The sequence below is a fragment of the Macaca mulatta genome, chromosome 19 (assembly GCF_049350105.2).
Source record: "Macaca mulatta isolate MMU2019108-1 chromosome 19, T2T-MMU8v2.0, whole genome shotgun sequence".
NCBI classification, from domain to species: Eukaryota; Metazoa; Chordata; class Mammalia; order Primates; family Cercopithecidae; genus Macaca; species Macaca mulatta.
The window spans coordinates 43,929,673-43,954,849 of NC_133424.1; the positions used below are offsets into that span (position 1 = coordinate 43,929,673).

The following is a 25,177-nucleotide window of genomic DNA, read 5'->3' on the forward strand; positions in this document are numbered from 1 at the left end:
GGATTACAGGCACCTGCCACCATGCCCGGCTAATTCTCTTATTTTCAGTACAGACAGGGTTTCACCATGTTGACCAGGCTGGTCTCAAACTCCTGACCTCAGATGATCCACCCGCCTCGGCCTCCCAAAGTGTTGGGATTACAGGCGTGAACCACCATGCCCGGCCCAGCACACAATATAATTTCACTTACGTAAAATATACATGGGTAGGAAAAAGACTGAAAATGCATGAACGTGTTAATAACGAATGAATGCGATGGAACTGCCTGTACCTGAGGGCGCCTGGACAGGCTGATGCTGTCTCCCAGACGCTTTACCTCATCATTATTTTGAGAGATTCTACATCAAGCTCTGACAAAGATGAATGTTCAATCCTCGGGACTCTCACCTTGTAATACAGAGATCTTTTCATTTTATTGATTTCCACTTTGTGATTTCTGTGAGTATGATCACGTTTTACTCATTGTTACGTAGTGAAACAGGCCAGCAGGACACTTGTGGTTCAAGATTCTGGCGATTCACGCAGAAATATAATCACACACCCCCACTCCAGCCAACACTCACCAACAACCAAGGAAACAATGGCAAGACCACTGAGTCCTCAAATTGCACACATTAATAGTCTCACTGATGGCAGCGGTGGCCCATCGGGAGTGGCTGCTGCAGACGTAAGCTGCAGTGGAGGAGGCGCGGCCAGAGTTGTGCACTCTGCAGGGCCAACAGGAGCCAGGAACAGGTGGGAGCCCCATCACCCACTGAGTTGGCAGGGCGGGAGCCCTGAACTCCCAGGAACAGCTGCAGCTGCCCAGCCGCAGCTCCGGATCCAGGCACCTCTGAGCTCTCGGGGGCCCAGGAAGTGCCCCTGCCCCGGCAGACTTATAAGTGCCTGCTCCCGCTCCCCTCACTCCTGGCACCCACTCCTCCCCACTCCTCCCCACTCCTGGCACCCACTCCAATTTCGGAGCAAAGGTGAGGCCAAGTCAGGTACCGCTGCAACCCAGCCAAGTGTGCGCATGCTTTGGGTGACGCTGACACGCCAGCCTCCTGATGCCTCAGACCCCTCCAAGATTTTGGGAGCTGATGAGCATGGGAGAGAGGCCAAGACAGGGGCTGAGAGCAGCTTGGCGCAGGCCTGCAGGTGCCCCTTGGCACAAACAGCCTGGGCGCACTGGCCAGCATGCTGACGGTGGCAGAAGGCAGACAGGCTCCCGGGCGGAAGGGCAGGTCCCGAGTGAAGCCCCACCTTCAGAACAAGGACCGCCTGAAGCCTGGGGGCCGGGCTGTCAGTTCCAAGTGGAGTCCATGGCCCAGAGAGAGAACTCATGGTGCTTTTTCCAGGCCCACCCATGGACCAATCAGCACATACTCCCTCCCTTCTGAGCCATAAAAACCCTAGACTCAGCCAGACTCAGACAATCGGGACTACTAACTGCGGAAAGGAGCTACCTACGTCGGGCCTCTTTGACTCGTCAGGATGACCTGCCTGTGGTAAGGAACTGCCCACTGTGCGTCTTCTAAGAGCTGTTCTGCCATTCAGTGAAGCTCCTCTCTGCCTTGCTCACCCTCCACTAGTCTACGTAACTCATTCTTCCTGGACATGGGACAAGAACTCAGGACCCACCAAATGGCAGGACTGAAAGAGCTGTAACATAAACAGAGCTAAAACACGCTCCCAACTCACTACCCTGCAGGTGACAAAAAGGAGAGAAGAGCTCTGGTCCTTCAGGGAGCCCAACCTAGTTCCCTGAGCCAGGGCTATGACACTCTCCTTGGGGCTCTGCAGTTCCTGGTCTCTCCAAGCTTCCAGGCGCCACTGTGTTCCCCAGTGCCCACCGTGGAAGCGGCCTACAGTATGCCTGCTCTAGCTGCATCCTTGCATGGAGCAGGACCCTGCACGAGCAACTTGGAGTTACCCACACCACCTCAGTCAGCACACCATGCCCGGTCGTGTGCAGTGGCCGGACCCTGCACTTGCTCACATACCCCTTGCCACTCCACACCTGGCTTTCCCTCGGCAGGCATGCGATCTGGGCCAGCAGCGGGAGCCAAGTGCAGCCTACCAGGCCAGGAGGGTGAAACAGGCCCAGCAGGCCTGAACAAAACTCAGGCAAAGGAGCTTACCAGCCACAGAGATTTCCGGCTGGAAAGGCGACAGCCCAGGGATTCCGTGACATCACTTCTTGAATATCAAGGTCAAGAAATCAAAATTCCCTGCTTCTGGCTTCCCTTTGTACCCACATGTCTTTGGAGAGGATGGGGACTAATGAAGTAGGATATTAACAATGAAAATCCTAATGATAACCCACCAACTTTTACCACCAACTGGGGGCTTGGTGTTTTCACTGAGTGATTTTCAAGACTCACAGCCCTCAAACAGCTGAGGCCCCATTCCTGGGAGGCAATTTAAGAAAATCTCTGCCCACATACCAACCCCAGCAACCTATCAAGGGAACCATGATGCCCAGAAAGGCAGGCCAGGGCAGGGGTGAGATCTTACAGGGGGTTTAGCGGAGAGGCTTCCTTGCCGAATGTATTCGATGGCAGCTTCGAATGAGGTCAGGCAGTATCCCAGTTCATCCTTTGCCGAGCTGCTGAACCTGAAGTTTTTGATGTAACTCAAATTTGCCATCCTAATGGAAGGAAGAAAAAAGTTACGTTGTTGTCTATTCAAGTCACACTTCTGCAAAAACAGTATTATTGGCTCGGGCGACTGACCAAATACCTAAAGTGTCGGTTCGCTCAGGGAGCTACCACCACGCTCCCCTGGGTCTCTCTGCAGAGCATGTGCGATTAGGAACACAAGTAAAATCACTAGCTAGTTCCCTGAAATAGTCTTTAGCAAGCTGATTACTGTAAACTGAGCTGTGGGTTCCAGGGGGAAGATGATGGGTTTGGGGCCAGAAACAATGGCAATCAGCTTTCTGCTCAACCACTGCCTAGACACTCGTTCCAGAACAAGAAACATAAGCTCTCTGGGCCTTGGTTTCCCCATCTGTAAGTGGATAGATGAAGCGGGGGAGGCTCCACACCTAGCTCATAACAGGTGTCCAACTGAAGGTGGGCTTCTCCTAGAGTTATATTAGAACTACCACAGTGCAGTGCTGCCTTTTTTTTTTTTTTTTTTGAGATGGAGTCTTGCTCTGTCGCCCAGGCTGGAGTGCAGTGGTGCCATCTTGGCTCACTGAAAGCTCCACCTCCTGGGTTTACGCCATTCTCCTGCCACAGCCTTCCGAGTAGCTGGGACTACAGGCGCCCGCCACCATGCCTGGCTAATTTTTTTTGTATTTTTTAGTAGAGACGGGGTTTCACCATGTTAGCCAGGATGGTCTCGATCTCCTGACCTCGTAATCCACCTGCCTCAGCCTCCCAAAGTGCTGGGATTACAGGCGTGAGCCACCGTGCCCGGTCAAGCGCTGCCATTTTTAAAAGAGCATCTTAACAGAAAATGTTACCAATTAGGGATCTCCGTTTTCACAAGCAAGTATAACAGGACTGATAGCAGATCATCAGCACACATGGTCTCCAGGTTCACTGCAAAGGGGAAACACACATTCAATGCCATCATGAGATTCAAATGGACTGACAAGCGTTATCAACTCCCTACCACCGCACACCTTGCGAAACCACATATCAAGAAGATCATACATCGGGGAAGAAATGTCATTGCACAAGCTCCTTTACAGTGTCCTGATCAGATGTCAGGTCCAGAGGGAAAAGAATGCCCAGCATTTTCAGAACATGACCAAAACAAGATATTAATAACTCAGGCCAGATACGGCGGCATGCGCCTATAATCCCAGAGCTTTGGGAGGCCAAGATGCGAGAATTGCTTGAGGCCAGGAGTCTGAGACCAGCCTGGGCAATATAGCAAGACCCCCACCTCTACAAAAAATATGAAAATTAGCCAAGTGTGGTGGTGCATGCCTGCAATCCGAGGTACTTGGGAGGCTGAGGCAAGAGGATCACTTGAGCTCAGGAGTTCAAGGATGTAGTACAGTGACCTACAAATGCACCCAGCCTGGGTGACAGAGTGAGACCCTGTCTCTTAAAACCCAAAAAAAAAAAAAAGGAGATGTTAACTCCAAGCAGACCATGACTTGCCACCCTCCTGGACAGTGAAAGAGCCCAGGGAGGTGGCTACAGTGATACAAAATGAAGATGAGTCCAGAGCCATCACCAAAAGCCTCTTTCTTCCTAAAGTCACTAAGGTCCTTCCGAAGGTCACTTCCACTTTACAGACATGGAGTCCACTGCCCATGTGGAGTTTCACTTTTTTTTCATTTTGAAATTTTAAGTAATTCATTCACGTTTAAAAATTCAAACAATACAAAAGAGTAAACTGTGAATGTTCCTCCCATCCCCGCCAGCCAGTCTCTTTTCCCAGAGACTCCTGCTGCTGCTTCCTGCACATCTGTCCAGGACAGCTATGAGCTCACCATCACATCATGGCTACACAGCTGTCCCCCTTTCTTTGATGCTGTTGGCTGGAAGTCTACCATACGCATTCCTCTTTATTTCATTCGATATACTCAGGATCATCCCTTATCTACACATATAGCTAAATCTCATGTCTCTTCCTTATTGACTTTTCCTTGTTTTTTTTTTTTTTTTTGAGAAGGGGTCTCGCTCTGTCACCAGACTGGAGTACACTGGTGTGATCACAGCTCACTGCAGCCTCCAATTCCTGGCCTCAAGTGATCCTCCCACCTTGGCCTCCCAAAGCACTGGGGTTACAGAGGTGAGCCACCGTGCCCAGCCCCATAAAAATCCCTTACGATAGCATCACTCTTTGCTTTTTCATCTGGATGTAGCATCTCCCCCTTGGCCAGGCCCCTTCCCAAGCACAAACCTCTCTGGCTTGGAGACTGTGTGATGAGCTGCACCACCTTTCGCAAGCAGACAAGCTTCTGCTGTGGGGAGGTGCATTTGTTCAGCTGAGCCAGCTCTCTTTTGGCACGAGGTATGTTAAAGCTGTAAAATAATTTGGAAAGTGACAACTTCAGAGCACAGTAAGAGAACTCTTCGGCCTGGATCTAAGAATACATCTCAGGGTCTACACTTCTCACAACAAACCAGAAGGAAGGAAACACAAAAACAGATACTGACAAGTCATCTGACTCAAGTCAGCGGCAAAACAGAACAGCCTTCAATCCCATTCAGGCTGCCGGGTGATACAGCTGTACAAGAAGGTTGAAAAAAAAAAATCCTATTCCTAGAGGGAAAGAACCCAAAGAGGTTTGTGGGAGGTGAAACATTTTTATGTCCCAATGAAACTTAAATTAGGCCAGGTGCAGTGGCTCACACCCATAATCCCAGCACTTGTAAGCCAAGGTGGGCAGATCATTTGAGGTCAGGAGTTCAAGCCCAGCCTGGCCAACAAGGTGAAACCCCGTCTCTACTAAAAATACAAAAATTAGCAGGGCGTGGTGGTATGCACCTGTAATCCCAGCTACTCGGGAGGCTGAGGCAGGAGAATCACTTGAACTCGGAAGGCGGACGTTGCAGTGAGCCGAGATCACGCCACTGCACTCCAGCCTGGGCGATAGAGTGAGACTTAAGTCTTAAAAACAAAAAAAAAAATTAAAATTAAAAAATTGAAACTTGGCCGGGCGCGGTGGCTCAAGCCTGTAATCCCAGCACTTTGGGAGGCCGAGACGGGCGGATCACGAGGTCAGGAGATCGAGACCATCCTGGCTAACACGGTGAAACCCCGTCTCTACTAAAAATACAAGAAAATTAGCCGGGCGAGGTGGTGGGCGCCTGTAGTCCCAGCTACTCGGGAGGCTGAGGCAGGAGAATGGCGTGAACCCGGGGGGGCGGAGCTTGCAGTGAGCCGAGATCGCACCACTGCACTCCAGCCTGGGGCACAGAGCAAGACTCCGTCTCAAAAAAAAAAAAAAAAAAAAAAAAAGAAACTTAAATTAACTCCTAAGTAGGTGCCTCTATGGCAAGGTTCCCTTGGGTGGGCAGGTGGGATGTCCCCTGCATGCAGAAACCACGTGGGCAAATTACATGCCCACCTGGGGCATGGGGACTAGCTGCACAAAACCCCGTGCCTAGTGGCTTCCATCCAGTCAGCGTGCTGGTGCACAGTGTGGGAGGGGGATGGCTACACACAGTCACCTGTAAAGGGTAGCCCTTCATCTTTGGTTGCAAGTAACCGCACTGTTCCTCAGAACCAACCATGTCAAATCCGCGTGTCGCCTCTGCCACTGAGAGATCCTACTTCCAGGAGAAGACAGCGCCCCTGCCTCCGAGAACACCAAGCGCTGTGGCGTGAACCCTTACCTGAACTCCGGTTTCACACCAATATCTTTCTGCTGAAGATCTTGAAGGCTTCTTGTGATTTTGTTAAAGGCAGCATCCTAACAACAGATTTTAACGAACCTTCAAATTTCTCAAAAAGCACAGCAGGCTTCCATCTTGGGTGATAACAACTGAGAACCTACCTCGCTTGCCTCCATGGTCCCCACGTATTTAAAGATCAGGTCGTAAATTTCATGATGGACGTACATCTGTGGAATCAACAGATCCCATTCAGGGTGTGAGCAGGCAACAGGGTGTGCCTCCCAGCCATTCCGCCCCAACCTCACCTCCACTGCCTGCTTCATCAGGCTCATCTGGGCCTCCTGCTTGGCGAGCATTTTCTAGAGGGCAAGAGAAGCACAGTGAAAGGGCTTGGATTTGCATGGGGGTGCACCGCAATCCTCCCTCTTGGAAGTCTTGCTGCTTACCAGGTGAGAGTCCCTCAGAAGCTGCTGGAGGCATTTGGTGTAGAGAGCATTCGCTGAGTCCTAAACCACACAGAGCAGAGGGACCTTACCAGCGAGGCCATGACGCGGGAGCCAGAGCAGGTAAAGCACCCAGAGTTTCAAGGGTTAACACAAGCTTTATCAAGTCAATTACATGATTTTTCTCAACTTTTTTTTTTTTTAGGTGTGTATGCATTAAAAGCAGGAGAAATTTCCCCTTGGGGTTAACAAGAGGATAATAATACTCATTTTTATACTTCCTCATGGCTTATACCACTTGGTTTTTGTTTTTGTTTTTGTTTTTTTAAGAGAAAGGGTCTCACTTTGTTGCCCAAAGTAGAGTGCAGTGGTATGACTACAGCACGCTGCAGTCTCAAATGCCTGAGCTAAAGTGATCCTCCCACCTCCGCCTCCCAAGTAGCTGGGAATACACGTGCATGCCACCACACCTGGCTAATTTTTGTATTTTCTGTAGCGATGGGGTCTTTCTATGTTGCCCAGGCTGGTCTTAAACTCCCAGCCTCAAGAGATCCTCCCATCTTGGCCTCCCAAAGTGCTGGGAAGACAGGCTTGCACCACCATGCCCGGCTACACTACTTTTATAGTTAGAGAGAAACATTTTTAAAAGACTTCAAACAGTAAGGCAGCACCAGGCAGTTCCAGAGAAAACTGAGGGTTCCGGGTGCCCTGCACTGAACCGAGACAGGGCACGCCAGGCAAAGGGCAGCACGGCTACTGACTATGTGGTGACGGAGGCTCTTCCTCTCGCATTCTCGGAATGTTCGGTGGAAAGAGGCAATGTTCCTGTCAAATCGCTCGGAGTGTCTTCCCAAGAACTCTCTCACATCTTCAATGGTTTTCAGGGAAAAGGGATCTGACGGTGCCAAAGGCTCTTCTGAAAAAGAAACAGGTCGGGCCTGCTGAAGCCTCTACTGGTTCCTGACTCTGTCCTATCCTACCCTAGAGGGTCTAGGCCCTCTGCGGAGGAAGGCAAATGTCCTTATTCCAAGACACTGCACAAGAACAGCCCAGTTACAGGACACCCTGGAGTCCAGAGAGCCTGGTCCTCTCAAGGCCTCTTCCTGGGACAAAACCAAACTATGTGGGACCATCGGCAAGACCCCGATTCCTGACAGGAAGAGCCTCAGTGGGCATCCTGCACACTGTTATCTCAATTTCCTGGGGCAAATGAAGAATTATTATTTATTAAAAATAACAAAATCTCAAAGAGGTACAATGCTGGAGCTGGGCGCTATAAGAGCCAGCCCTGAAGCTGAGACCCAGAGACAAAGCTGGGGCTACCACTTTGCACAACTCATGGGGGCAACAGTCACATCCCGGGTTGATCACAGGCAGGCTGAGGTCTACGTGAATGCTGGCTCCTGGAATTGTGCAACGCCCGACCTGTGCAACAGTAGCCCCGATCCACACCTCCTCAGCCCAGTGACTAAGTTCTAGGAGGAACCACTGGAAATGATGATATAGGTCTCCATGCGGCTCTTGAATATTTTCCAGGATGTTTAACCTTTTTAAAAAAATAATTTATTGGCCGGGCGCGGTGGCTCCCGCCTGTAATCCCAGCACTTTGGGAGGCTGAGGCGGGCAGATCACGAGGTCAAGAGATCGAGACCATCCTGGCCAACATGGTGAAACCCTGTCTCTACTAAAAATACAAAAATTAGCTGGGTGTGGTGGTGGACGCCTGTAATCCCAGCTACTCAGGAGGCTGAGGCAGGAGAACCACTTGAACCCAGGAGCTGGAGGTTGCAGTGAGCCGAGATTATGTCACTGCACTCCAGCCTGGCAACAGAGCAAGACTCCGTCTCAAAAATAATTAAATAATAATAATAATTTTATTGTTTTTGGAGATAGGGTCCTGCTCTGTAGCCCACACTAGAGTGCAGTGGTGTGATCATGGCTCAGTGCAGCCTTGAATTCCTAGGCTCGAGTGACCCTCCCACCTCAGCCTCTTGAATAACTGAGACTACAGGCATGCACCACCATGCTCAGCTAATTTTTATTTTATTTTTTTTTTGAGGCGAATTCTCACTCTGTAGCCCAGGCTGGAGTGCAGTTGTGTGATCTTGGCTCACAGCAACCTCCCTGTCCCGGGTTCAAGTGATTCTCCTGCCTCAGCCTTCCGAGTAGCTGGGATTACAGGAGTGCACCACTGCACCTAATTGTTTTGTATTTTAGTAGAGATGGGGTTTCACCATGTTGGCCAGGCTGGTCTTGAACTCTTGACCTCAGGTAATCCGCCCACCTCAGCCTCCCAAAGTGCTGGGATTACAGGCGTGAGCCACTGCGCCCAGCCTATTTTTTATTTTTGAGACAGTCTCACTCTGTCACCCAGGATAGAGTGCAGCGGCATGATCTCAGCTCACTGTAATCTCCGCCTTCTGGGTTCAAGCAATTCTCCTGCCTCAGCCTCCCGAGTAGCTGGGATTACAGGGGCACGCCACCATACCTAGCTAATTTTTGTATTTTTAGTAGAGATGGGGTTTCGCCCTGTTGACCAGGCTGATCTTGAACTCCTGGTCTCAAGTAATCTGCCTGCCTCAGCCTCCCAAAGTGCTGGGATTACAGGCATGAGCCACCGTGGCTGGCTTGATTTTTAAAATTTTTTATAGAGACGGGGTCTCGCCATGTTGTCTAGGCTAGTTTTGAACTCCTGGCCTCAAGTGATCCTCGCGCCTTGGCCTCCCAAAGTGCAGGGATTACAGGCGCGAGCCACCATACCCGGCCTTGTTTAACCTTTCGACAGTTAAGTCAGGAACAAGTTCAACAAACACATTTCTCTAAAACAGGAGAAAAGGGTTTTTTCTCCCAGAATACCTGAACTCTCTCTCTTTTCCAAAGGATGGGCTATACACAGGATGCTGAAACTCTCTTCTTTTTCATTGTAGAAAGTTTCTTCAAAGAGAACGGGCACTGAGAGAAGACAGGCAAAACCAGCTCCTAATTTAATCCTGTTCCCTTGTATAAAGACATCCTGCAAACAAGAAAGCCATCACTGCACCAGCAGCCGGGGCAACCATGTCCCACTCTCAGCCTGGCCCCCGACGCAGCACGTAACCAGACCCTATGGCCTTCACCCCAGTGTGGGTTTGCTGCGGCACAAATGCTCTCCTGTTTTGTTTTGATACTAAAATGTTTCCTCTTTGTTGACCTAGTAACTGTGGCTGCAAGATACCCAAATTATTTTTATTTTTTTACTTTTGAGACAGAGTCTCACTCCGTCACCCAGGTTGGAGTGTAGCGGCGCAATCTCGGCTCACTGTAACCTCCGCCTCCCAGGGTCAAGCAATTCTCCTGCCTCAGCCTCCTGAGTACCTGGCACCACAGGCACCCACCACCACACCCAGCTAATTTTTATATTTTTAGTAGAGACGTGGTTTTGCCATGTTGGCCAGGCTGGTCTCAAACTCCCGGCCTCAGGTGATCCGCCCACCTTGGCCTCCCGCAGTGCTGGGATTACAGGAGTGAGCCACTGCGCCGGGCCCACACGGTGCATTTGTTCATCTTTTTAGTTTCCTTCATTTGGAACAGTGCCTCGGGTCTTTCTTCGCCTTTCACGACATTGACATCTTTGTTGTGTATTGCAGACTGTCCCTCCATGTGTTTGGGAGGATCTGTCTGATGTTTCTTGACAATTAGATTCCTGACAATTAGAGAGGTTTACAGTCACATGTTTCTGATAGGAATGCCCTGAAAGGGGTGTTTTACCTCCCTCTGTGTATCCTGTTGTAACGCACACGATGTCAGCTGTTGGAAGGCACCTGATAGCTTTTTTCACTGTTGATGTTAACCATGGGGCATGTGTTGTGTTTTTTTTGTTTTTTGTTTTTTTTTGCTTTTAAAGCAGAAGCAGGTAGATTCTGAGAGAGGGAGACTTTATTCCCATTCAGGAATGGCCCTGTTTTTCCCGGCATCCCCGTGGTCAGGGAAACCCAGCCACACTGTCCTCACTGGGGCGGGAGCTGCGTTCAGACACGGCAGCTGAGGCTCGTGGCGCTGTGACGGGGAGAGGAAGCGCGGGGTTGTCAGTGCACCTGCTCTCTGCCCTGTGGCTCACAAGACACACTGCTTGCTATTTTCCTGCCACAGATCTCCTCATCCCAGCTGTCAGTCAGCTTAGTTGATTTGTTCTCTTTTGGACACCCAGATCTACAAAGAGGACAGGAGTCGGGCTTTGCGCGGCTGGTCTGTCCCCAGCACCCGGCCATGACCACAGTGAGCCGTGCAGGGAGTAGCAGGTGGGATTCAGCCCCGGCCACACTGCAGCACCAGATTACTTCCATCTCTTAGATAGGGAGAGCTTTCTTTCTTTTTCTTTTCACAAAGAACACAGGATTTCTTCTACTCGAGAAATAGCTCAATGTTTTTTCTGTTGCAACATTTAAAAAGGATCCAGGCCGGGTGCAGTGGCTCATGCCTGTAATCCAAGCACTTTGGGAGACCAAGGTGGGTGGATCATTTGAGGTCAGGAGCTGAGACTGAGCTACTGCACTCCAGCCTGGGTGACAGAGTGAGACTCTGTCTCCAAAAAAAAAAAAAAAAAAGCACTGTGTGATTCCAGAGCTAAGAAGAAAAAAAAAGCTATATTATCTGAGTTCGATCACTGCATTGTGGTTACATAAGAGAATGCCTGTTCTTGGGAAATACACTGAACTGTCTTGGGCTTAAGGGCACAGTGTCTGCAACTTAGTCTCAAAAGATTCAGGCTGGGAGCAGTGGCACACGCCTGTAATCCCAGCACTTTGGGAGGCTGAGGCAGGCAGATCATGAGATCGAGACATCAAGACCATCCTGGCCAACACGGTGAAACCCCGTCTCTACTAAAAACACAAAAATTAGCTGGGCATGGTGGCGCATGCCTGTAGTCCCAGCTACTCAGGAGACTGAGGCAGGAGAATCGTTTGAACCCGGGAGGTAGAGGTTGGGTGCACTAAGTCGAGATCACACCACTGCACTCCAGCCTGGTGACAGAGTGAGATTCTGTTTGAAAAAAAAAAAAAGATTCAAAATAATAATGTGTCGAGAGAGATAAAACAACCAATGTGTGGTGGCCGGGCGCGGTGGCTCAAGCCTGTAATCCCAGCACTTTGGGAGGCCGAGACGGGCGGATCATGAGGTCAGGAGATCGAGACCATCCTGGCTAACACGGTGAAACCCTGTCTCTACTAAAAATACAAAAAAACTAGCCGGGTGAGGTGGCGGGTGCCTGTAGTCCCAGCTACTCGGGAGGCTGAGGCAGGAGAATGGCGTGAACTCGGGAGGCGGAGCTTGCAGTGAGCCGAGATGGCACCACTGCACTCCAGCCTGGGCGACAGAGCAAAACTGCGTCTCAAAAACAAAAAAAAAACAACCAATGTGGCAAGAACGTTAACAGCTTGGGGGGAAGCATGTTTAAGAGTTTTTTTGACTTTACTAAAACATTTGAAATTATTTCATAACAAAAGATTGTTTTTTGGGTGTTTTTTTTTTTTCTTTTTTTTTCCCCAGACAGGGTCTAGCTCTGTTGCCCAGGCTACAGGGGGGTAGCACAATCATGGCTTACTGCAAGCTCAAACTCCTGGGCTTAAGCAATTCTCCCACCTCTGCCTCCCAAGTAGCTGGGACTATAAGCACGCACCATCACATCTGGCTGATTTTTTTATTTTTATTTTTGGCAGAGATGAGGTCTCGCTGTGTTATCCAGGCTGGTCTCAAACTCCTGGCCTCAAGTGATTCTCCTGCCTCGGCCTCCCAAAGTGATAGGATTACAGGCATGAGCCACCATGCCCAGCCGAAACAAAAAGCTTTTAAAAACTACAATAGTCATCCCTGATGTCCTATTTGGGGCCAAGAAACTGACAAGCTTTTCATGGTACTGGGATAAAGCAACTTCCTCTGGCTCGGACATCAGCAAGGAGGAGGTGTTCCAGTAACACATGGCAGACACCCCATCACGGGCTCAGGGAGAGACGCTCGGCACCTCCCGGCCTCCAAGGCAGCAGCTGGGGTCCTGCTCACTGTCACCACCTCCCTTTCCTCCACCACAAAGGCAGGGTCCCTCTAGCCCCCACACGGGGCTGCAGCGTGTGTCAAATGCCACCATTGCCAGTAGCTGTGAAAGGCTGAGAACAGGACTCTCTTCCCTCCCCTCTGGTCCCAAACACGGAGTAGGTGACCCTGGCCCACCCACCAAGAAATGAATACCTTTCCATTTAAGGTCTGAAAATGTTCTTCCACAGGTATCAAAATGTAGGACTCAAACTGACAAGTAGACTGGATGCTGCTCGACAGGCTTCCTTTGCAGGGTACTAAGACCTAGAAAAAACAATTCGGGGGAACATTAGACAGACGTGCCATTTACCACCTCAGCAGAACAGGGTGTGCCCAAAGGCGCTCCAGCTGGACACACAGTGGGACCTGCTGGCGGACAGAACGCCCGAGGTCCCCTGCCAACACGGCCACAGTGGCTGCCAGCTGAGTTGATCTGCTGCTGCTGTTGTTGTTGTTGCTGCTGTTGTGATGGAATCAGGCAGAGGAGCAGAACAGTACAAATCCTTCTCCACCTTCAGATACGGAGGCTGACGGCTCCTTCCCACACTTGCTGGGTCCTCCCCCAAGCTAGTGGCCCCAGGCTCCCTGTCTATTCTCAACAGTGCAGTTGCAAGGACCCAGGGGCTCAGGGACAAGTCCAGATGAAGACAGGAGCACTTGCAAAGTACAGAAAAGGGAAGCTAAAAGATCACACCTTCTCCCACCATTCAAAAAAGAAACACGGCCAGGCGCGGTGGCTCATGCCTGTAATCGTAGCACTTTGAGAGGCCAAGGCAGGTCGATCACTTGAGGTCAGGAGTTTGAGACTGGTCTGGCCAACATGGCAAAACCCCTGGCTCTACTAAAAATACAAGAATTAGCAAGGCGCGGTGGCACACGCCTATAATGCCAGCACTTTGGGCGGCTAAGGCAGGCAGATCACTTGAGGTTAGGAGTTTGAGACCAGCCTGGGCCACATGATAAAACCCTGTCTCTACTAAAGAAACAAAAAACAAACACAAAAACGGAACAAAAAAATTAGCTGGGCATGGTGGTGCACACCTATAGTCCCAGCTACTTGGGAGGTTCAGGTGGGAGGATCACCTAGGCCTGGGAGGCAGAGGTTGCAGTGAGCTGAGATCACGCCACTTCACTCCAGCCTGGGTGAGAGAGCTGTCTCCAAAAAAAAAGCATAAAGAAAAGAGTAGGGCCGGGCGCGGTGGCTCAAGCCTGTAATCCCAGCACTTTGGGAGGCCGAGACGGGCGGATCACGAGGTCAGGAGATCGAGACCATCCTGGCTAACACGGTGAAACCCCGTCTCTACTAAAAAATACAAAAAACTAGCCGGGCGAGGTGGCGGGTGCCTGTAGTCCCAGCTACTCGGGAGGCTGAGGCAGGAGAATGGCGTAAACCCGGGAGGCGGAGCTTGCAGTGAGCTGAGATCCGGCCACTGCACTCCAGCCTGGACCACAAAGCGAGACTCCGTCTCAAAAAAAAAAAAAAAAAAAAGAAAAGAGTAGAAGGAAACCATCATCCATGGGGAGCCCACCTTGGCCTCCCAAAGTGCTGGGATGACAGTCAGGAGCCACTGTGCCTGGTCCATTGTATTATTCTTTCTACCTTTATCTGTTTGAAATTAAACATAATAATCTGAAATTTTAATAAAAAATTAAAATAAAGCGAGGCCCTTAGATATCAGGCTAGAAGAAATGACCTCAAGGCTTCCATGTGGCCTCACCACTGCAGTTGGCAGAAAAGAAAGAAGATCCTAGAGGCCAAAGTGGGCCACAGGCAATGGGATCTAAAGAACCAGTCCTCGGGTGTTTAATGCTTGAAGTCGAAGATGGCCCCCTCCAGCTGCACATGAAGGACTCACACCATCCCATTTAAGGAAGTGCCGTGGCTAGAGGGCCTTCATCTGGTCTCCGGGAAGCAGGAACTTCAAAGGGGCCTCACAGAACTCTGTCCCACTGTGCCCACATGCTGCCCGCTTGTTCGCATCACCTTCTCCGCCTCCCCTACTTGCATAACGCACGCCTGGCCCCATTCACGGCATCCCCACTGCCAAGCACACTACAGGACACGAGGCAGGTGCCCAGTGCATGTTTGCTGGGTAAATCGGGGGCCCTCAGGACCAACCCTTCCCCCATCCAGTTTTCTGGCAGACACAAAACAGAGCTCTAGTTCCTCCTATGCCAAGAAAGACAGAGGCTCCTGCTGCCCAGAGCATTTCATAGCAAGCAGAAGCCAACGCTGGGCTCTCAGGCTCCACCCACCCCCACAGCAATCCTGCTGAGACTGGGAAGGAGTCAGGCCCGGAGGAGGGGGTGGGCAGCTAGGCCAGCGGCCTCCAGGCTATCCCTTAGGGAGCTTCAGACTACTTCTGGAGTAGCTGTGGAGTTTTTACAGCCGGCAAAGACTTTTCAGAGTCACCGGCATAGACAAAGTTCAGAGTTACCGTGAAGACCAGAAGGTAGGGACCTAGAAATGTCAAGGCTTAACCAAAAAATGGTTTATTCTAGCCCCTTTATAAAGAATTTTTAAAATAACAGTAATTAAAGAAAGGCCAGGTGCGGTGGCTCACGCCTGTAATCCCAACACTTAGGGAGGCGGAGGCAGGTGGATCACCTGAGGTCAGGAGTTTGAGACCAGTCTGGCCAACATGGCGAAACCCCATCTCTACAACTAAAAATACAGAAATTAGCCAGGCGTGGTGGCGACAAAAATTAGCCAGGCAAGGTGGCGGCCACTTGTAATCCCAGTTACTCAGGAGGCTGAAGCAGGAGAATTGCTTGAACCCGGGAGGCGGAGGTTGCAGTGAGCCAAGATCGCACCATTGCACTGCAGCCTGGGCTACAAGAGCGAAACTCCATCCCGGGGGCGGCGTGGGCAGAGAAAGAAAGTCCTGCAAGAGCTGCATTTTATGGGGAAAACCCAAAGGAGACAGGCGCCGTGGTGCACGCCTGTCATCACAGCACTTTGGGAGGCCGAGGCGGGTGGATCACTTGAGTCCAGGAGTTCGAGACCAGCCTGGGCGACAGGGCAAAACCCCGTCTCCACAAAAAATACAAAAATTACCCAGGCATGGTGGTGCATGCCTGTAGTCCCAGCTAAGGAGGCTAAGACAGGAGGATCACTTGAGCCCAGGAGGTGGAGGTTGCAGTGAGCCAAGATCACGCCACTACACTCCAGCATGGGTGACAGAGCAAGACCCCATTTCAAAAGAAAGAAAGAAGGAAAGAAAAGTCAAATAAAAAGCAAGAATCTGCCTGAGTGGCACCTACTCCAGGGCGCCCTCCTGCTTCCTCCTCAGGCTGGATTAAGCACTCCACAACTGCCCACACTGCCTTTCGTCCTGACACTCATTCCTCTGGCCTGCAAATGGCCGGTTTCTGGAATTCCCTGAAGGCATGCCAAGTTCCCTACTGATCGTGTAACCCTGAAACCTGGCACGGTGCCTGGCGTGCAGTGGATGGCCACAGCTTGTTGGCAGCATCTATACTAAATAAATCCTGAGAACTGGAGCAGGGGTCTCAGCGCCCTTAGCTTGGATGAAAGTCAGTTCCTGGGGCTTAGAAGACATGCCGCTGGGTTCCCAGACTAGGCCCCCGGAGCCTACTTACCCCGTTAAATCAGACACCTCAATAAAAGGACCAAGTTTAATCTCCTTTGAAATTTTTGTTTTACTTATAGGCAAAGGGGCCGGTCCCCTGGTGCACCTGGGAAACCTGGAGGACTTCCAACCCTGCGCTGCAGCCCCAAGGACACAGACCTGCCCAGCCTGCTCTGACGACGCCGCAGGTGTGTAACTAGCCGGATAGCTGTAAGCACAGCGGTGACTTTTAGAAGCAGTGGGGGTGTCACGGGCCTCTGAGATTGAAATTTGAAATCTGGGTGAGCACAGGAGAAGGCACTTCCACTGTCCAATCAGATAGCAGAGGAGGGCAGGAAGGAGACACCTGCCTGGATGCGGGGGCGTCCCCACAAAAGGAGCACCTGGGAAGGAAGGTGGCTCGAGGTGTGGCTGGGTGGGGGTGGGGAGGGAAGGAGTAGTCAAGCTGCGCGCTCAGCTGCCCCACACACACTGCTGCAGGGCCACACGGAGAAGAGGCGGCCCAGCAGCGTGGACGCAGGGAGAAGCATGGCGCAGTTCACTCTGCAGGAGACACGTTTTTCTTTTGTTTTGTTTTGTTTTTGTTTGTTTGTTTTTGTTTTTCGAGGCAGAGTCTCCTTCTGTTGCCCAGCCTGGAGTGCAGTGGCGTGATCTTAGCTCACTGCAACCTCTGCCTCCCAGGTTCATGCGATCCTCCTGCCTCAGCCTCCCGAGTAGCTGGGATTACAAGCGCCCACCACCATGCCTGGCTAATTTTTTGTATTTTTAGCAGAGACCAGGTTTCACTGTGTTGGCCAGACTGGTCTGGAACTCCTGACCTCATGATCCGCCCGCCTCAGCCTCCCAAAGTGCTGGGATTACAGGCGTGAGCTACCGTGCCCGGTAAAGACACATGTTTTTAAGCGGTGATTTCACATTTTTTGCAGTCTGATAAAAGACTCTGATCTCCAAGGCAGACTCAAGGGCAGTCAAACTTGGTACAAGGTCACGACCAGCCTGGGCAACATAGTGAGACCCTATCTCTACCAAAATATTAAAAATGAAATAAAGTTGGTACGATGCCCAAACTTCATGGAAAGATATTTGGCATTCAACTGCTGAGGCCACTGAGATCCCTTAGAGGTGACAAAAAGGATGGCATCTATGTTGCTCAGGCTGGAGTGCAGTGGCTATTGAGAGGTGCAATCCCACTACTGATCAGCACGGGAGGGTTTTTTTTTGTTTTTTTTCTTTTTGGAGATAGAGTCTTGCTCTGTCGCCTGGGCTGGAGTGCAGTGGTGCAATCTCGGCTCACTGCAACCTCTGCCTCCAGGGTTCAATGGATTCTCATGCCTCAGCCATCCAAGCAGCTGGGATTAATAGTGCGCACCACCACACCTAGCTAATTTTTGTATTTTTAGTAGATATGGGTTTTCACCATGTTGGCCAGGCTGGTCTTGAACTCCTGACCTCAAATGATCCGCCTGCCTCGGCCTCTCAAAGTGCTGGGATTACAGGCATGAGCCACTGCATTGGCCTAACTTTTGTAATTTTTGTAGAGACAGGGGTCTCAATTTCTTGCCCAGGCTGGCCTTGAACTCCTGACCTCAGGCAATCCTCCTGCCTTGGCCTCCCAAAGTGCTGGGATTATAGGTGTGAGCCACCATGCCTGGCCAACTAAGTGCTTTTCAGCTACAAGTCATGGGATTCCACTCAAGCTCACTTTAACAAATGAGGGATTTTGAATGAACTTTTCTACCTTGTCGCCTTCCTTTCGGGGACACTGGAGAATGGAGATTCTTCTTAGGCTGTACCATCCAGGGTTCCCCCACAGAACCCCAGACCCTCACTCCAGCTCCTCCTGAGATCCAGGGCATCCACAGGAACTGCTGGGGTCTACAGGGGGCAGCAGTGAGCCTCTGGTCTTCCTCAGCCTTGTTTGGTGTATTTGTATCAGTGAGGTTGCCCGTCATGTTGGCACAGGCCTATAGTCCCAGCTACTCAGGAGGCTGAGGCAGGAGGATCGCTGGAGCCCAGGAGCCCTGGGATGTCGTGAGCTATGCTGATTGCATCTCCATACTAAGTTTGGCATCAGTATGGTGACCTCCCAGGAGTGGGGGACCACCATGTTGCTCAAGGAGGGGTGAACACTGCCAGGCTGGAAATGGAGCAAGTCAAAAGTCCTGTGCTGTGCCGGGCACAGTGGCTGTGGTCAAGACAAGCCTGGTCAACATAGTGAAACCCCATCTCTGCTAAAAATACAAACATCAGCCAGGCATGGTGGTGGGTGCCTGTAATCCCAACTACTTGGTAGGCTGAGGTAGAAGAATCGCTTGAACCCAGGAGGCGGAGGTTGTAGCAAGCCGAGATAGAGCCACTACACTCCAGCCTAGGCAACACAGTGAGACTCTGTCTCCAAAAAAAAAAAAAAAAAAATGCAAAAATTAGCCAGGCATGGTGGAGTGTGACTGTTGTCCCAGCTACTCAAGAGGCTGAGGTGGGAGGATTGCCTGAGCCTGGGAGGTTGAGGCTGCAGTAAGCCCTGACTGTGCCACTGCACTCCAGCCTGGGCATCAGAGTGAGACCCTGTCTCAAAAAAAAGAAAAGAAAGAAAAAGAAAAGCTTGGAGTGGCAGCCACCGGGCTCAGTAACACCATGCTGAGCAAGATAGAGCTTCCCTAAAGAGCTTCCACAGAAATAACTATGCCACAGCGTGACACTTCTAAAAAGCTAAAGATATATATGAATATATGCACTTGTCTAGACAGTAGTTTAAATATCATACAACGAAGATAGGAAGGGAGGAAATAGTCCTGCAGTATAGCCAGGCCCTCCCTGATCCATGCCTGCCCTGCGTCCTGTACATTTCCTCTGCAGCACTCACCACCATCGTAATTAGTATGCACTTGCTCAGTAAATGATCATCTCTCACACTAGAATTTAAGCTCCATGAGGGTAAAGATGATGATCTACGGCCAGGCATGGCAGCTCACGCCTGTAATCCCAGCACTTTGGGAGGCCGAGGCAGGAGGATCACTTGAGGCCAGGAGTTCAAGAATAGCCTGGGCAACATAGTGAGACCCCATCTCTACAAAAAATAAAAACCAGCCAGGCATGGTGGCACAAGCTTGTAGTCCCAGCTACTTGGGAGGCTGAGGCAGAAGGACTGCTTGATTCTAGAGGTCTGAGGCTGCAGTGAGCCATGTTCACATCACTGTACTCTAGCCCAGCCTGGGGGACAGAGCAAGACCTTATCTCAAAAAAAAAAGGTAGTGATGTGTGTTTCTGCTTCTTGGTGAATCCCCACCATCAAGCAAAGTGTCTTGCATACAGTAGCTTTTAAAAATTGCTGTGGAATGAACTGATGACAATGAATGATGACAATGAATGATGACAATGAATGCCTTTGGTGAATTTTATGAGATTTTTATTTGGAAAGAGCGATATTCTCTAATTTTTTAAATAATGAACTTTTTGGCTTCTAAAATCTAAAGTAAGAAGATTGTGGTGAAGAAATATGAATCACAAAACTAATCATAAAAACTGGAGAAGATGTCAAGAAACCTAGCTTCTCTTTGGGAGACGGAGGCGGGTGGATCACTTGAGGCCAGGAGTTCGAGACCAGCCAGGACAACATAGTGAAACCAAATCCCTACTAAAAATACAAAACTTAGGCCGGCTGTGGTGGCTCACGCCTGTAATCCCAGTATGTTGGGAGGCCAAGGCAGGTGGATCATGAGGTCAAGAGATCGAGACCACCTTGGCCAATATGGTGAAACCCCGTCTCCACTAAAAATACAAAAATTAGTTGGGCGTGGTGGCGCACGCCTGTAGTCCCAGCTACTCAGGAGGCTGAGGCAGGAAAATTGCTTGAACCCGGGAGGCGGACATTGGAGTGATCCGAGATTGCGCCACTGCAATGTAGCCTAGGTGACAGAGCAAGACTCTGTTTCAAAAAAAAAATTAGCCGGGCATGGTGGCTTGTGCCTGTAATCCCAGCTACTCAGGAGGCTGAGACAAATCGCTTGAACCCGGGAGGCAGAGATTGCAGAGAGTCAGAGTCGAGATCGTGCCACTGCACTCTAGCCTGAGCAACAGGCTCCAAAAAAAAAAAAAAAAAAAAAAAGAAACCCGGTTTCTGATGGCAGAGCTTGGCCTGGGCAAAATGAATGTCAATTCCGGCCCAGGCATGGTGGCTCATGCCTGTAATCCCAGCACTTTGGGAAGCCGAGGTGGGAGGATCACCTGAGGTCAGGAGTTCGAGACCAGCCTGGCCAACATGGGTGAAACCCCATCTCTACTAAAAACACAAAAATTAGCCAGGCGTGGTTGCACACACCTGCAATCCCAGCTACTTGGGAGGCCGAGGCAGGAGAATCACTTGAACCTGGGAGGTGGAGGTTGCTGTGAGCCAAGATCATGCCACCAAACTCCAGCCTGGGCGACAGAGCAAGACTCTGTCTCAAAAAAAATTAATAAATAAAAATAAAAATAAATGAAAGTCAATTCCAGTGTCCCTGAGAGGCCGCTGAGAACCTGAAGCCACACTCAGCTAACCTGACTTCTCCTTCAGTTCAAACCCTCAGACACCTCACATACCTGAGTAGAGTCGCCCCATGGGATAAGAGAAGTGGATATGCCCATTTGAGAGAGTAGGAGACAACAGACAAAAAGATGACACAAGACTCCTCAAGCAGAGGCCACAGATGACACAAATGCACCCGGGACACTGTGTCCCCCAGTGCTGTCTAAGTAGAATGCCCACCAAGTTCACTGACCTGAGAACTGGAAAGATCCACAACACGGGGCCTGCCCTCTGTCCAGGCAGATGCCCCCACCGTGACAGGCGACAGCGTCTCCTGCCTGCTTCTCACTCCTGTTACCGGGCTGCCCCTGAAGGCTTCTGAGGTTGTGGCCTCTACCAGAGAAGTTCTTTCATCATGGTGCTTTCCCTTTGGAAAAGCCTTTCGAAGCAGTCTATGAATGCATTTACTCGGTCCCTTATTCTATGAGGGCGAGCACTCACCTCCCAGACAGACCAGGACTCGTGAGGCCCCAGGGAGCAATTCTTTTTAGCCCTGGAGAAGCCCCCATAGGCAAGAGAGAAACAAGAGACCACCACAGCATGAGACCAAGTGTCACTGGTTGTGCTCCACGAAAGGGCACAGTTAGCCACAGGCGGGGGCCGGGAGTTCAGAGAAAGTATTACAGCCTGGACTGCAATCCCAGGAGGCTTCCTGGAGGGAGCGGCTCATGGGGGCCCCTCGCTGCTCACTCAGAGACCAAGCGCACTGCTGGGAGCTTGTTAAGCTGGGTTTATAACGAACTCCCTCCAAACTGAGTCTTAGTCTACCACGTGTCTGGAACCATTCACGCCTCAGGGCAACCCTGGGGCTCAGCGCACTTACGATGCCGTGGATTTGGGCCACTTTACTGCACAAGTCGGGGCGCCACTTTTGCAGAGCCAGATAGAAAGGATTTTTTAGGAGGTCTTCATCATACAGAGCCATATGGACTTCAGATGGGTCAGAGCAAATCTCCTGCAACAAGGGAGGGAAAAGCAGTGAATGGCCATTTTCGAATTTATGTAACACATGAAAATCTGCATGTGGCATTTTCTCTTTTTTTTCTGAGATGGAGTCTCACTCTGTCGCCCAGTATGGAGTGCAGCGGTGCAATCTCAGCTCACTGCAACCTCTGTCTCCTGGGCTCAAGCAATTCTCCTGGCTCAGCCTCGGGAGCAGCAGGGACTACAGGCACCCGCCATCACGCTCGCTAATTTTTGTATTTTTAGTAAAGACAGGGTTTCGCCATGTTGGCCAGGCTGGTCTTGAACTCCTGACCTCAGGTGATCTGCCCACTTGGCCTCCCAAAGTGCTGGGATTACAGGCATGAGCCATCACACCCGACCTGCATCTGGCAATTTCTAAAGAGCATCCTCCAAAAAAAGAATTCATGACTGACTCCACCTGGAAATCTCAAATATAACCCACCAATTCCAAGATGACCTATTTGTTGGCTGATGTGTAAATTACGTTCAGAAAATCTTGTTAAACTCCAAGTCTTGGCTAAAGAATAAATGGCTATTTTTAGAACATCCTACATGACCAAAATTATGACACTCTCAAGATACTCATGTATTTTTAATGAAATATTTTAGCACACGGAAAAGTACTGAGTAATAATGCAAACCTAGCACCAGAATTAAGGAATCGTGACATTTTGCCATGTTTGCCTCAGATTTTCTTTTAAGAAAATCAAGTAGAAGGTAGGTATGATGGTTCATGCCTGTCATTCTACCACTTTGGGAGCCTGAGGCAAGAGGATCCCGTGAGCCCAGGAGTTTAAGACCAGTCTGGGCAATACAGCAAAACGCTCATCTCTACAAAAATAAACAATTATCTAGGTGTGGTGGGTGCCTGTTAGTCCCAGCCACTCGGGAGGCTGAGGCAGGAGAATCGCTTGAACCCAGGACGCAGAGGTTGCAGTGAGCCGAGATCATGCCACCGCACTCCAGCCTGGGCGACAGAGCAAGACTCCGTCTCAAAAAAAAGAAAACGAAAGAGGCCTGGGAGAGCTCCTTTGCTCCTCCGGCCATGTGAGGTTACAGAGAACAGACAGCTGTCTATGAAGCAGGCCCTCCCCAGACACCCAACCTGCAGGATCTTCGCCTTGTACTTCCAGCCTCCAGAACTGTGAGAAACACATTTCTGTCATTTTCAAGTCATCCAGTCTACAGTGTTTTGTTACAGCAGCCTGCATTGGCTGAGATAGTCTGTGAGTATAAAGTCATATCCCACTGTTTTTAATTTTCACTGGTTCATTAATTAAATGAACTAAATTTCTTTATGTTTTGTAAACTGCCATATGTCTTTTGCTCACTTTCCCACTGGGTTGTTGGCCTTTTTCTTAGGATTTATAGTCTTTACACATCTGTATACTAGAGTAAGTTTTAAATACCATCTTCCAGGTTGGCTATAATCACAGCACTTAGGAAGGATGAGGTAGGAGGATCACTTGAGGTCAAGAGTTCAAGACCAGCCTGGGCAACATAGCGAGACCCCATCTCCACAAAAAAAAGTTTTAAAAATTAGCCATGTGTGGTGGTGTGTGCCTATAGTCCCAGCTACTCAGGAGCCTGGGGCAGGAGAATCACTTCAGCCCAGGAGGTTAAGGCCACTAGGAGCCATGATTACGCCATTGCACTCCACCCTGCGTGATGGAGCAAGACGCTGTCTAAAAAAATACATATATATATATACACACACACACACATACACTCACACCATCTCCCAGTCTATAACTTGCTTTTTCATTTTGTCAAATGGATGTGTTCAGAAATAGAAATTTGGATGTTATTTAGTTATTTTGAGACAGGGTTTCACACTGTCGCCCAGGCTAGAGCTGGAGTCCAGTGGCATGATCGCAGCTCACCATAACCTTGAACTCCTGGGCTCAAGTGATCTCCCACCTCCCACCTCAGCCTCCAGAGCAGCTGGGACTACAGGCACGCACCATCACACCCAGCTTTTTTTTTATTTTTCATTTTTTGTAGAGATGATATTTTTGCTGTGTTGCCCAAGCTGAACTTGAACTCTTGGCCTCACGCAATCCTCCCACCTCAGCCTCCCAAAACGCTGGGATTACAGGTGTGAGTCACTGTGTCTGGCCAGAAATTTTGATGTGAATGGGAAGTCATCCCTCAATATACTTGGGGGATTGGTTCCAGGACCCCCTTGTATACCCAAGTCCATGCATACTCAAATCCCATGGTCGGCCCTGTGGAACTCACATGTCTGTGTCAGCCCTCCATATAGAAAAATTTGCAACCTGTGAATACGGCATTTTCAACCTGAATTTGGTTGAAAAAAACCCATGTAAGTGGGCCCACACAGTTCAAACCCGTATTGTTCAAGGGTCAACAATAGTTGGATTTGCCACTCTTTGACTTTAAGGTCAGTGCTTTTAGAGCCTTAGGAAGTCTGTAACTGGCATGTCTATCCTCTGGCAGGTCTTTTTGCAAAGTGACTTCACTATTCCCCCATCAGAAGATAGAATAGGCCAGGCACGGTGGCTCACACCTATAATCCCAGCACTTTGGAAGGCCGAGGCAGGCGAATCACTTGAGGTCAGGAGTTCAAGATCAGTTCAACCAACATGGCGAAACCACATCTCTACAAAAATACAAAAATTAGCGGGGAGTGGTGGCATGTGCCTGTTATCCCAGCTACCTGGGAGACTGAGGCAGAAGAATCGCTTGAACTCAGGAGGCAGAGGTTGCAGTGACCCGAGATCCTGCCACTGCACTCCACCTTGGGCAAAAGACAGAGACTCAGTCTCAAAAAAAAGAAAAAAAAAGGAAGCAGACTCATTTCCGCAGGCCCTGAATCAGAGCCAGCCCTGTGACTTGCTTCAACCAACAGTGAGAATCGATGCTGTACAATTTATGAGTGTCAGCGTCAAGAGGTCTTACAGGGGCCAGGCACAATGGCTCACTCCTGTAATCCCAGCACTTTGGGAGGCCAAGGCAGGTGGATCACTTCAGACCAGGAGTTAGAGACCAGCCTGGGCAAAACAGCAAGACCCTGTCTCTACAAATAATAAAATACAAAAATTATGGGCCGGGCGCGGAGGCTCGCGCCTGTAATCCCAGTACTTCGGGAGGCCGAGGTGGGCGGATCACGAGGTCAGGAGATTGAGACCATGGTGAAACCCCATCTCTACTAAAAATACAAAAAAAACTAGCCGGGTGCGGTGGCAGGCACCTGTAGTCCCAGCTACTCGAGAGGCTGAGGCAGAAGAATG

At 50.2% G+C, this 25,177-nt stretch overlaps 1 protein-coding gene and 1 long non-coding RNA gene across 51 annotated transcripts in view; one reads left to right on the forward strand and one right to left on the reverse strand.

The window, feature by feature from the left end:
* ANKRD27 (ankyrin repeat domain 27) overlaps nucleotides 1–25,177 on the reverse strand; it is an 81,353-nt gene that overhangs the window by 42,211 nt on the left and 13,965 nt on the right. For 24 of the 50 annotated variants that reach the window (XM_077982034.1, XM_077982035.1, XM_028840037.2 and 21 more), the window contains 11 exons: nucleotides 21,781–21,912; nucleotides 12,954–13,064; nucleotides 9,588–9,744; nucleotides 7,493–7,647; nucleotides 6,735–6,794; nucleotides 6,594–6,647; nucleotides 6,450–6,515; nucleotides 6,289–6,365; nucleotides 4,850–4,971; nucleotides 3,453–3,531; nucleotides 2,498–2,630 (listed from right to left, as the gene is read on the reverse strand). In XM_077982034.1, coding sequence (XP_077838160.1) covers nucleotides 2,498–2,630; nucleotides 3,453–3,531; nucleotides 4,850–4,971; nucleotides 6,289–6,365; nucleotides 6,450–6,515; nucleotides 6,594–6,647; nucleotides 6,735–6,794; nucleotides 7,493–7,647; nucleotides 9,588–9,744; nucleotides 12,954–13,064; nucleotides 21,781–21,882 — 1,116 coding nt within the window. In that variant the 5' untranslated portion in view covers nucleotides 21,883–21,912. Of the gene's footprint in view, nucleotides 1–2,497; nucleotides 2,631–3,452; nucleotides 3,532–4,849; nucleotides 4,972–6,288; nucleotides 6,366–6,449; nucleotides 6,516–6,593; nucleotides 6,648–6,734; nucleotides 6,795–7,488; nucleotides 7,648–9,587; nucleotides 9,745–12,953; nucleotides 13,065–21,150; nucleotides 21,913–25,177 lie in introns of those variants that run through there. The other 26 variants (XM_077982037.1, XM_077982016.1, XM_077982019.1 and 23 more) reach the window with 9 other exon arrangements.
* LOC144337372 (uncharacterized) lies at nucleotides 16,943–20,501 on the forward strand. The gene is made up of 2 exons (XR_013410414.1): nucleotides 16,943–17,030; nucleotides 18,938–20,501. It is a non-coding gene; the product is annotated as an uncharacterized LOC144337372 (long non-coding RNA).